General features: G+C 40.3%; 1 protein-coding gene across 1 annotated transcript in view; it reads right to left on the bottom strand.

The window, feature by feature from the left end:
- Positions 1-12,544, bottom strand: part of TTN1 (ARM repeat superfamily protein) — an 87,607-nt gene that overhangs the window by 64,706 nt on the left and 10,357 nt on the right. The window contains exon 3 of the mRNA XM_010260734.3: positions 7,336-7,438. Coding sequence (XP_010259036.1) covers positions 7,336-7,438 — 103 coding nt within the window. The remainder of the gene's footprint in view (positions 1-7,335; positions 7,439-12,544) is intronic.

The raw sequence follows: 12,544 nt of genomic DNA, 5'->3' as shown, positions 1-12,544 counted from the left end.
CTCCAACCTGGGTTCTCATGTACCTATTTAGAGCTCCTTTTCCAAAACCCACCATATTGTCTCTCTAGATACTCTATTGTATGCTTTCTTTAGATCAATCAATACCATATGAAGATCTTTGTTCTATTATCAAAGCTTTTCTATCAATAAAAAGATTGCTTCCATGCAGTGATTTGAAAGGTGCGCCTAGGCACATTTTAAGGCATGCACCTCACCTAGGTCTCAGGTGCACCAAAAGTTGCATGCCTGGTGAATCTTACACCTCAGCCCAGGCGTGCACTCTTTTTGGGCTTTTTGGTGTTTTTTAAGCATGGTGCCTGGTCAAGGGGCTCCAAGAATCCCCTATTTGCTAATGTAGTTCATTCATTCATCCTAATTAAAGATATTTTTAAAAGATAATTAGAATTATAAAATCATTTTTTAGGGATTAAGAATTTTAAGGCCCTAACATGGACTTGTTTGGGCTTGCCTCAGGGGGCTTGGTACAAAGGCGACGTATAGAATTAGGAATGAAAGAAGTTACATCACAATAACTATTTGAAATAATGCGATTGAGAAATAAATAAAGAAATTAAAAGTTTGACACACTTGGATATGTTTTGCATGCTACTTTTTATTTTATTTTTGCATTTTTCACTTTGAATATGTTTTATATGTTATGTTTATGTATTTAATTTTGAGCTAATATGTTTTTAAAACATTTAGTTTAAAATTAAAGTTTGAATTTTTTTTAATTAACAGTATTTTTAATATTTTCATAATTTATTTTGAATTTTATAGTTTTTTGCACTTTTTTTTATTTCACGCCTTGCTTCAAAAAGGTGCCTGCCTCACTTTGTACCTTGGGTGCAAAAATGGCCTTTGTGCTTTTTTTGCACCTTGTTCTTTTAAAACACTGCTTCCATGGTTGATCTTCCTAGCATAAAACCATTTCAATTTTCTGATATACTTGTTGCATGTGATAAGAGAACTAGGAATTTTTCAAAGAAATGCTAGGGGACATTTCAGGGTGATTTGTTCTTCTCCAATGATTGAAAAGAGAAGTAATTTCAAGAGGAGGGTTGGTGACTTGGTGGAACGATTGGTTTAAAAAGAAATTACTAAGGGGAAAGATGATTTACAGTCATCTTTGGTTTGAGGAGTGTAGGTATTTGAAGTTGTTTTTTGTTTTCTGTCTGTGGTTCATTTAACCTCTTAAGCCAATATTTTTTTTATTTGATAAATAATCGTATATTCAATAAAGCAAACTCCTAGCTGCCCCAAAAGACAGGGATTGGGTGAGAAGTTGATAAAAATGAGAGGTGAGTTCTTTTTTCTTATTTAGTTGGACTAATAATGTGTTGACATGACTATAAATTGAAATTATACCCAATGATTTTAACTTGTGATCAAACTGTACAGTTGGACTACTGACCTGCCACCTGGCTAGATTTCCAGGTCCATTTCACCCTACTGTTCAGTTGCAAAAAAAAAAAAAAAGCTGTTGACTTGGACAATGACCTTGTGAACTGGCTGGTTGAACCAATGAGTGCTGAACAGTTTGACCAAGTCAGTGGGTCATGGATCATGCATTTATTCACTATTTGTTTTTTTGAAAAAGGTAATGTAATTTTATTAATAGGAGACAAAGATTACATATCGCCCTAACCAGGATCAACAGATCCTAAATCAGGGCCTAAGCACAGCATTACAACTCAAAGAAACTACAAGAACCCAGATGCAGACCAAGCACCCTGCTTTGGAGACCTTTTACAGCAGCTGTCCAAGAAACTAGCCTCCCATAGGATGTGGAGATTAAACTGTTGACTTCCATGGAACAGCTTTGAAAAAGTCTCTTATTCCTTTCCTCCCAAATGGTATTAATAATAGCAGCTGGGACTGTCTTCCAAACCTCTTTAGCCAATCTTGACAAGCCTTGAATCTCACAGCACCATAGTAAGTCCTTTACTGATGATGGCATGGTCCAGCTCAAACCCACCGAAGAGAGATAATGACTCCACAAATCTGCAATAACTAGACAGTGGAGGAATAAATGATTATTGTCCTCCTCCTCCCTCCCACACATCACACATAGCAGGTTAGGAACCTGGACACCTCTCCTTGCCAGGTTCTTCTTGGAGAGACTTTTGTCCAACACAACAGTGCATTCACCTTGGTGGGGGGAATTGGATTTCAAATCTTCTCAGCAGGAACCTCAGCTCTGTCACCTTCAGATAAACTTCTAGCAAAGGAACTGACTGAGAACTGGCTATCCTTGGACTCTCTCCAAATCCACGTATCTTCTTCTTCTTGGTTTAATGATTGAGAGGCTAATAACTGAAATAAATCTATCACTTGGTCAAGTTCCCAAACATGGAAATTTCTTCTGAAGTAGGGGTTCCATGAAATCAAACTGTTTCTCAACTCATAACATTCCACCAGCAACACCTCATGATTCTCTGCTAGCTGAAACAACTGAGGAAAGAGCACTGTTAAGGGCCTGTTCCTACACCAGTTATCTTTCCAGAACTTCAGCTTTAGACTTCTGCTTCCCAGACCTCCTTTTTCCTTGGGGGAGCACACTTGATCCCAATTAATTAAATGGATTTTCTTTTCCTCCTCCCAACCTCTCCATAAGAAATCCCTCCTGAGTTTTTCTAATTTTTGTGCCACCTTCCTTGGGATTGGAAACAGAGACAGAAAATAGGAGGGCAGATTGGACAAGGAGCTCTTTAGGAGAGTAATTCTGCCTACTAATGATAGGTACTTTGCAGGAAGATAGCCTACTTGACATGTCAACACCTCAGCAAGGGAGTCTATGTTCTCTACCTTTCCAACTGGGATGATTCTGCTCTTTGTCCAATTTACTTTCAAACCCAACACCACTTCAAATCAGTTCAGGACCCCTACTAGGATTTCCAACTGATCCACCTCAGCATCAATAAAACAGAGCATACATATCATCTGCAAATTGGAGAAGCTGAACTCTCTCCCAAGGGCCATCCGAAACCATTCCATAATCCTTCCTCCCCTACTCGGCAAGTAAACAGAGTAAGAATTCCCATCACACATATAAAAAGGAGGGGAGATGAAGGGTCCCCTTGCCTTAGACCTCTGGAACTCTTGAAGAAACCAGCCGATTGACCATTCACCAATACTGAAAATTTTGGAGAAGAGAACATACCTTTATCCAACTCCTCCATTTCCATCCAAAATTCATTTTTTCCAGCACCAGATCCAGACAATTCCAATTTACATGATCGTAAGCCTTCTCCAAATCTAGCTTACAAAGAAGACCTGGCTTCCCCTCCCTTTTCCTAGAGTCAATCAATTCATTTGCCACAAGCACACTATCCAACATTTGTCTGCCTGGCACAAATGCAAACTGATTCTTTGCTATTACTGTGTTCAGCACCTTCTTCAACCTTTCTGCTATAACCTTGGCCAAAATTTTATAAAAACTGCTCAGTAAACTGATCAGCCTGAAGTCCTTAATGTTTGTTGCTCCTTCCACTTTTGGGATTAATGATAGAAATGTGGCATTCACGCTTCTTTCCAATGCTGCATTTTGGTGGAAATCCTGAAACACCTTCAAAATGTCTACTTTTATCACCTCCCAGCATTGTTTATAAAACAAATTTGTTAGACCATCTGGCCCTAGTGATTTACCCACTTCCAGATTTTTTATCACATGCCATATCTCCTCCTCTGTAAATGGGGCTTCCAAACTGCTTTGCTGATCTTCCAAGAGCCTTCTAAAGTTAAGCTCAACCAAGAAAGGCCTATTCTTCCAGGGTTCCTTAAAGAGCTTTGAAAAGTAGGAAGTGGCAATTCTTGTCATTCCCTCCCAATTTTCACCAATCTAATCCTCAGATTCCAGCCTCTCCAACTGATTAAATCTTCTTCTAGCATTCACCATCTTGTGGAAGAAACTGAATTTTTGTCTCCCGCTTTCAGCCACTTGACTTTGGCTCTTTGCCTCCATTTTACTTCATCTCTATGAGCTAACTTATCCAGGGATAGCTTAGCAGCAAGTCTTTTATTTCTCTTCTCTTCTCCTCTAGGCATTTCTATTTCTCTAGATTTGAATTTCCTTTAAACTCTTTCCTCCATTCTTTCAAAAAATCCTTAGTTTGACTGAGTTTTCTTGCCAAAATAAACAAGTTGGTGCCTTCAAAATTCAGGTCTGACCATTTCATTGACAGCAGCTGGGCCAATCCTTCTTCTTCAAACCACATATTTTCCATCTTAAAAGGGCATTTTCTGGTCTTCAGATTACCACACACTAACTGCACGGGGGTATTATCAGATATTGGCCGTGGGAGATCCAACTGTTTCAAACCCTAGAAATTATCTTTCATCCAGATGAAATTAGAAACCTGTCCAGCTTCACCAAAGCCGGAGAATCCTGGTTGTTTGTCCAGGTGAATTGGGATCCAATCAGAGGCAAGTCAATCAATTCAAACTGGTTGACAAATTCACCAAATCTTCTCATCTCTCTGGTTCTCCTGGCCCCCCCCTAAATCTCACTACATAAAGTCCCACCCAAGCACCCACGGAATAGAACAATTCCCTCTTGATTCTGTAAGGTCCCCCCATAACCTCTCTCTCTCAAAATACTCCATCAGATACATTTGTGAATTGACCTTGAAATCCCCCTTCAAATTCTAGAACAACTGAAATTGAGAACTCTCCCACATGCGACGATATCAACTTACACTTCAGCCTATCCCACATAATTAACAAACCCCCCGCACCAACTCTAGCTGGTTTACACACCCACCATACCTACCCTGGACCCCAAATGCTCCTCACCACTCCAGGATCAACTGTTTCCAATTTAGTTTCTTGGAAAAACACCACCTCTGACTCCCACCTCTTCAACAAATCGCAAACCACCATCCTCCTCCTCCCAGAACCCAACCCCCTCACATTCCATGACATAATTTTTAATTCCATTAAACAGACGACTCTCCCCACCCTACCTTCTTTCCCCCACCCCCCATGAGGAGCCCACTCCTTTGCCCCCCTTCTCATTTAAACCCCACTCCAACATCATTATCTCCCTACTCTTCTTCATCTCGTTTCCCCCTTTTTTAGCATTCCGTTTTCCTTTTCCTTTCCGACTTCTTTTCATGATCTTCTCTAGGTAGAGGATCATTTCTTTCTCCGAACCAGCAATGGAGACACCCAGAAATTTGCCCAGCTCCTGGCCCGTTATCCTTCCTATTTTTATGGGTTTGGTCTGGGAATAGATTTTGTTGGCCTGACCTGGTCTGCCCCCAATCGGTTGGACCAAGTTCACTTCTTTCAGACAAACCAGGTTCAGCCACACCCGCCTAAGCTTCCAAGCTTCAACTGACAAGCCTCCGTAGAGGTGTCAGGAATCGCACTTCTCCCCAGGGATGAAACAGAATCCCAGACAACCGTATTCCACATGGCCTGATACTGCCCTTCTGCCTCCCCCGACGTCTTCTCCGATTCCGGCAACCTTTTCTCAATGTTGCTTTCTTCTTCTCCATCAACCAGCACCACCGTCTTGCTCGCCAGCGACTCCTCTTTCTCTCCCTCTTTCGCACAGGCCCTGTCCCCTAATCCTACCTCTCCTACCCCCCTCCAGCTAACCCGTGGCCTTTCTTCTTTCCAGATCCACACCCAAACTGAGAGGTCCCCCGACCTTCGCTCCACTTTTTCAAGAATCACCCCCTGGCCTTCACCCTTATTCTTACCCATTCACAGACTTCTAGTTCTTCCTCAGAGTCATCATACAGATATATCCTCCACAGAGACTTCTTATTCCCTCCACCACACTTGGGCACCAAAATGGCAGAGGCAATCCAAAAACTTTTGTCCATATCTCCTTAGGTTCTTTATCTACTTCCGCCCTCTCCGATGAGGGATTCATCACCGTCTTTTCCCACCATTCTAGATTCAACCTACTTTGATTAAACTGCCATGGCCCATTTGCTAGAACCTAGTGCGCTTCCCCCCTAGACGGGAAGATGAAAAGGTACAACTTTTCTATCAATTTTTTTATCCTCACCCCACCCACTTCTCTCCAACACCTTGTTGCCCCAGCTTCCGCCTCCTCGATAGAAATCTTTCTCTCGAAGCATCCAACCAGACATCTTTGTAGGTAGGATCTCGCACGAACACCCTCTTCTGAAGTTACTAACACTAATATTCCCCCAGTTTTGTTGGTTCTGTCCTCCCAAAGTTTGGCTAGGCACCCACCATTGTTGCTTTCTCAAACGAGAAATTCCTTCTTAAGCCAGCCTTTGGATGGCCTTGACTATACCACATTTTTCCTCCCCAACGTTTTCCTTCACCCCTTTTCATCCTCCTCAACACTTTCGCATCCTCCTCAACTCCCTTTTGTTCCTCTTCTTCTTGTCGCTCGTCAGTATTCCTCGTCACCACCACTGATCGTCACTAACATTGCTCCCCTCAGTTCGAAATGAATTTGGATTTGATCCAAGTTTCATAAACTTCATTTTTGCAAAGAAAAGATCTAATACAGCTTCTACTTCGAGATTCTAAAGCAAGCTTCTCACAGTTCTTAATTAACTAAACCACCTCCCTGGCCGTCACCGCTGCCCATATCCAGCGAAAAAAAAAAAAAAACAAGCCAGCAAAAGACCAGCATAATTTTTTGTATTTTTAGCCAATAGTTAATTTTTGTTTAATGTGATGAATACATAACACTAGACATGCATAATTTTTTTCTACATATTCTCTGATATTCTATATTTTATGCACTTTTATCTATTTTTATTTTATTTATGACCTCACAGGCTGACTCATTTGACCTGAACGGTTGAACTGCTGACCACCCAAATGGGCAAGCAATTCCATTTCTAGGTCAGTTTTTAAAACACCGGTCATGCCGTTGTATTTGTACATTTGGGTGGCTTTTGTAAGGATGTTATATCAAACTCTTACTTTATAATATGTTTTTATTTACTAAATTTACTTTTATTTATTATCAAAAGAAAAAGGAGAATATGACCTAAACCTTTCAACAATTATGAAATGCAAACTAACACAAGAGAAAATGTATTAAAGCAACAGCAGCAACCCTAAAGCAACTTTTGGTATAGTAACATCCCATCAAATACCTCCCGTCCCACCCTTCCTATATCTAAACTTTCTGCAACGATAGTTTGCCAATCCCCATATCCATCTGAACAATGTCTAGAATCTTGATGCCAGATTTCTAAGTTTTCTAAAATAATGCCTGAAGATCCATGACCTGTTATGCATATTGACTTTTAAATCAATGTCACCCATCTTTTTGGATAACAAATGTCATCCATAATGACATGATCAGAATAGCATGATGAATGATAATCACACCTTGAAAATGGCTGCTAGTGCTTCCACAACACCAAGTAACCGAAAGTGATCCATGACATCGTTTGTTGCAGAAGATAAAATTTCATGTGTCCATTCAATGAAACTGGAAGAAGAAAGAAAACCATAAACATGTCACCTTCAGCATCAAATTTGATTCACCAACAGTTCTCAGAGCAGATAAATGAAAGAAAGGTTGTGTTGCCATAGAAAATTTCTGTGGGGAAAAAAGATAAACAAAACCAAGTACAGTGTATGTGGCCAAAGAAGCCACCTTGTGCAAAATAAATGCCAAAGGTTAGATCTCCAGTCTACCCTCCTAAGACCTCAGATAGCTAGGACCAACATTGGGTATGCATGATGTTATGCAAATAGATACAAACAAACAAAAGGTTCAAAACATCAACAAGGTAACAGCAAATGGGTTATAGCAATGGCAATTACAAGAGATGCACAATATGCTTCAGGAAACATTGTAAAAGTTAAGATAGACGAAACTCGTATAAATCTCATAACTCATAAATATATAGAGAATACTGTTCTTCATCTTTAAATGGTTACAAGATAAGCTCATCATCTAAGCTTTGTCCCAACTATATGGGGTAGGTTACATGAATCCTGTTTCGCCATTCCATTCTATTAAGTGTCATATCCATCAGAGTAGAAAGGTGCTGAAATAAAAAATCTGTAAAAGAAAATAATATTTCTTGAAGAAGAAGAAGAAGAAGAAGAGAAGGAAGGAGAAAAGGAAGAGAAGAGATGAGGGAGAAAAGAGAGCAATAGTGCTGGCCGCCCTCTTCACTATTATTTGTAGTCTGAAAATAAAAAAGAGTACAAAGACAAATATGCCCTTATAGGGTGGCTAACACATAAAACAATTAATATAACTGCTCAAAAAGGACCCAACAAGAGTGATGTGGTCCCCACTTCCTATCTTTTTTTTTTATCATCGTCCCCACTTCCTATCTAAACAATAAATAATCAAAAACTACCACTATAGATTACACAATTTGTCTAAAACCTCAACAATCAGTAAATCATGGGTGTTTATAAAACATCTTATTACCTCCTTCCAAGTCCTTTTCGGTCTGCCCCCAGTTCTTGTAGTCCCTTCAATTTGTAAGAGATCACTTTTTCTAACAAGTGCTGTAGATGGTCCTAACCACCTCAATCAACTTTTTCTAACAAGTTCTTGTAGTCCCCGGTTTACCACTCACCCATCTAAGCATTTGCATTTGTACCACATTCATCATTTTTTGGACATGTTTCTTAACTGCCCAACACTCTGCTCCATATAACATAGTTGGCCTTGCACTGTTATATAGTACTTTCCTTTCAGCCAAAGTGATATTTGAATATCACATAAAACTCCGAATGCACCCTCCATTTTGCTCATCCTGCTCTAGTTCTACTGATGATCAGGTTGAGGAGCTTGCAGAGGTAAATAAAGTTGTTACAGGTTTTTATAGTGTTATTTGAGAATAGTGAGATCAATGCCTGCCATAGAATCAACAACATTTCATCAAAGGTAAGATTCTCAGATAGTTTTGGTGGAGATGAGGGTTTAGATGATTGGTTTCAGGGTTGTTTGGTGGAGGGATTTGAAGTAGGTGGCATGACGAAAGGTTGTTCAAGGGGGTGGAGTCTATTTTGTTTGAGATTTGAGGGGGATGTGATGATGGGTTTCAAGAACTTTGGGGAGAGAAGGGGTTAAGAAGGTAAGGCATAGGGATTGGCTGAGTATGGGGTGACCTAGGTTGTATCGGTAGATGAATTTGAGAAATAGTAATGAGGAAATTCTGAGGGTGGAATAATTGAAGAAGGGAGATTTTAAACACCGACAGAAAGTAGATCGGAAGGTTAGCTAGGGTAGATCTAATCAAGGTGATTCTCCCCCTCCCCCCCAAGGAGAGATAATTTTTCCTCCAGGATGCAATCCTCTTCTCAAATCTCTCCACTACCGGGTTCTAGAAGCTTTCATTCTTAGGATTATCTCCTAAGGGGAGGCCCAAGTACTTCTCCACTAAGGTTTCCAACCTTTTGGAAAAATTAATGAGGAACTTTCTCTGGGAGACTGGAGAGGAAAAGAAAGACCATAGGGTGAGTTGGGAGGTGGTATCTAGAGGTAAAAAGCTAGGAGGCCTTGGGATTGGTAACATTAAGAAAAGGAATATGGCTTTGCTGGGGAAATGGTTGTGGAGATTTACAATGGAAAAAGATAAGTTGTGGGCTAAGATTGTGGCTAACATACATGGGATGGAAGACAATGGCTAGGATCCTGGAATCGCTACAAGGGCTACAATTGCTTCATCTTGGAAATCCTTTCATGCTTTGCTTCCTGCTTTCTCCCCTTGGGTCAGGTATGGTCTTAACTCTGGTAATCGAATAAAATTTTGGGAATATACTGGGTAGGGAATTCACCTCTGAAGGACCAGTTCCCCTCCTTGTATGCTTTGTCTGACTTGAAAAATGAGCCTATTTCTTCTTTCATAGGTCCTTCAGATTCCACCTCTGGTTTTGGTTGGAACCTAGGCCTGAGAAGGGCAATTAGGGATACAGACGTGGACAGCACCTTATCTTTGTTATCCATCCTTGAGAATGTCTTTCTGGATCCTAATAAGGAGGATACTAGAATCTAGACTCCTTCCACCTCAGGTACTTTCTCTTATGCTTTGTTTTTTGAAACTCTAACTTAGCCTCCTATCACTTTAGGGGTGTCCTTTCCGGTTAAAGAGATTTGGAGCAAGCTCCTCATCGGGTTGGTAGTTTTTGTTGGGAAATTTTCATGGAAAGATTTAACACATTTGATTTACTTCAAAAAAAAGAGACCTAACTCTTGCTTACTTCCTAATTGGTGTACTCTTTGTAAAGCTGATGGGGAAACTAGTTACCACCTTATGGTTTCTTGTAAGATTGCTAACACTGTTTGGGAGTGGGCTCTTTCCCTCTTTAGGTGTTCTTGGAATCCTCCCGAGAGTGTCCAGAGGCTGTTCTCTCCTACGTTTTTCAGCTGGCCTAAGAAGAGAGGGAAGATTATGTGGAGGAGCATTAGGGCAGCCGTATGTTGGTCCCTTTGGGAAGAAAGAAATCTCCGAATCTTCTCAGACATGGATAGATCCCTGGCAAACCTATTAGATCTATTTCTCTTAAGGGTTGTCCATTGGCTAAAATCTATGGAGCAGTTTTCAGACTTTCCTGTGGCTAACTTATTAAGAAACTGGAGAGAGATAGCTACTTCTGTTATGTGTAAGAGGTCTCCTAGTCACTTTTGGTCCCCTCCTCCCTCTGGATGTATAAAACTGAATTTTGATGGCAGTAGTTTGGGGAATCCAGGACCTTCTGGGATTGGGGGAGTGTTCAAGAATAAGGAGGGGGTTATTATTGCTTTGTTCTCCGGCCCCATTGGGGAAGGAGACTCTCTCAGGGCTGAGATCCTTGCAGCTCTGGAAGGAATTCAAAGAGCAAGGGAACTAAATATCAGACGCTTGGTCTTGGAAGGTGACTCGAAGGTGGTGATTAGCTGGCTAAAGGAAGAGGGCAGTGGCTTGTGGAGATATAACAATGAAAAGAAAAAATTTTGTTGGTTGGGCAAAGACATTGAGATACACTATAGCTGGATGAAGAGGTCTGCCAACTCACTTGCAGATGGGCTGGCCAAGCAGGAGGTGAATAGGGAGGCTATATTCTGGGCTAATTTTTGAACTTCTGTCTTTGTATTCTGTTGTGGGGGAGTTAAGTCTTTTTACCTCCCCTGTTGTATCTAAATCTTCACAAATTTTCACATCATTAATAAAGTTTTACTGTTATTGATCAAAAAAAAATTAAGGGGGAAGAGGTGATCAATGGGGTCAAAGAGTTGGCAAAAGAGATGCTGAGGAGGTTAACGTTTACAAGAGGATGAGAAATTACAGAACTAAACCTTTAGTCGTTGAAAGTAAAATTGAGGAAAATCATGAGGGTGATGATTTACTGGACAAGGTGGTTATTGATGAAAATATACAATTGAAAATTAAAAAAATCGATTGATATTAAGAAAGATGTGAATAGGTGGAGGTAAGCAAAACACTGGGACTGTTTTTTGGAGGTGTTTAATGAGTTGGAGAACAAAGGTTGGGAAAAAGATAATCAGGTTCATAAAGAGGATGGTTTTAATTTAGAAGAGATGGCCCTACACAGACTAAAACCAGTCAGAGGCATTGAGGATGTCGATAGAGAGGGCAGGGGGTTGAATTTAAGACTTTTGAGAATGTGATTTTGGAATTGGAGAGGATTAAGTCGAGTAATTAAGTGTCAAATGGTGTTAAGATGAAGTCAAGAGTTCATTTGTTGTGACTTGTAAGTCATTCTTTTGGGGGATGCTAAGGTTGAAGTTGGACGGTTAGGTGGTCTATCGAGTGAGCTTAGGGTGGAAGTTTTTCTTGCGGGGTTTTACCAACCCGCTTGAAACCATTTGACAAATAACAGTATTCCTTTGCTTAGGAGAGTGGATGAAAGGGATAGGATCAAGTCGTTTCCCATTTGCAATTTGCAGATGATACAGTGGTATTGGGGGAATATAGAGGTCTTCACTCTTCAAGATGTTAGAACGTAGAAGTCATAGGAGGATTTTGGGAATTGTGGAGAGAGTTATGGGGCTGAAGGTCAACCTTGCCATATGTGGTTTTGTGTGGATTCATATAGAGAATGATGATAAGAAGAGTGTGCAGCTTTGTTGGGGCGTGAAATTAAGACTTGGCCTATTAAGTATATAGATTTGCCTTTGGAGGGCAATCCTAGGGAGGGAACCTTTTGGGATGTCATTGCGGAGAGATTCTCAAAAAAAAACTTACTGCATGGAAAAGAATTATGTATCAAAAGGTGGCAAGTTAACTCTTATTAAATCCGCATTGTCTAATCTCCTCATGTATTTCCTCTTGTTGTTTAAAGCCCCCTTGTAGGTAGTGAAGGAGATTAGAGAAGATTATCAGGGATTATTTGTGGGATTGTGGCAATGGGAAAAAATATCAACTTATGATTTGGAATAAAGTGTGTAAAAATAGAGGAGGGTTAGTGTTGTAAGTCTTAATATTGTAATGGATGGGCTGTTTTCTATTTGTTTCTTATTGGGCTTAGTGGGACCTGGGTTATATTGTCCTTAAAACATTTTATGTTCAGCCCACCTAATGAGAGGCAATATTGTACTTTTTCATGTTTTTGAACATTCTCTTAAATA

Source organism: Nelumbo nucifera, chromosome 6, assembly GCF_055504915.1.
Source record: "Nelumbo nucifera cultivar China Antique chromosome 6, China Antique-T2T, whole genome shotgun sequence".
Taxonomy (NCBI): Eukaryota; Viridiplantae; Streptophyta; class Magnoliopsida; order Proteales; family Nelumbonaceae; genus Nelumbo; species Nelumbo nucifera.
Note: the sequence above shows the minus strand (reverse complement) of the source record. Positions and strands in the feature narration are given on the sequence as shown.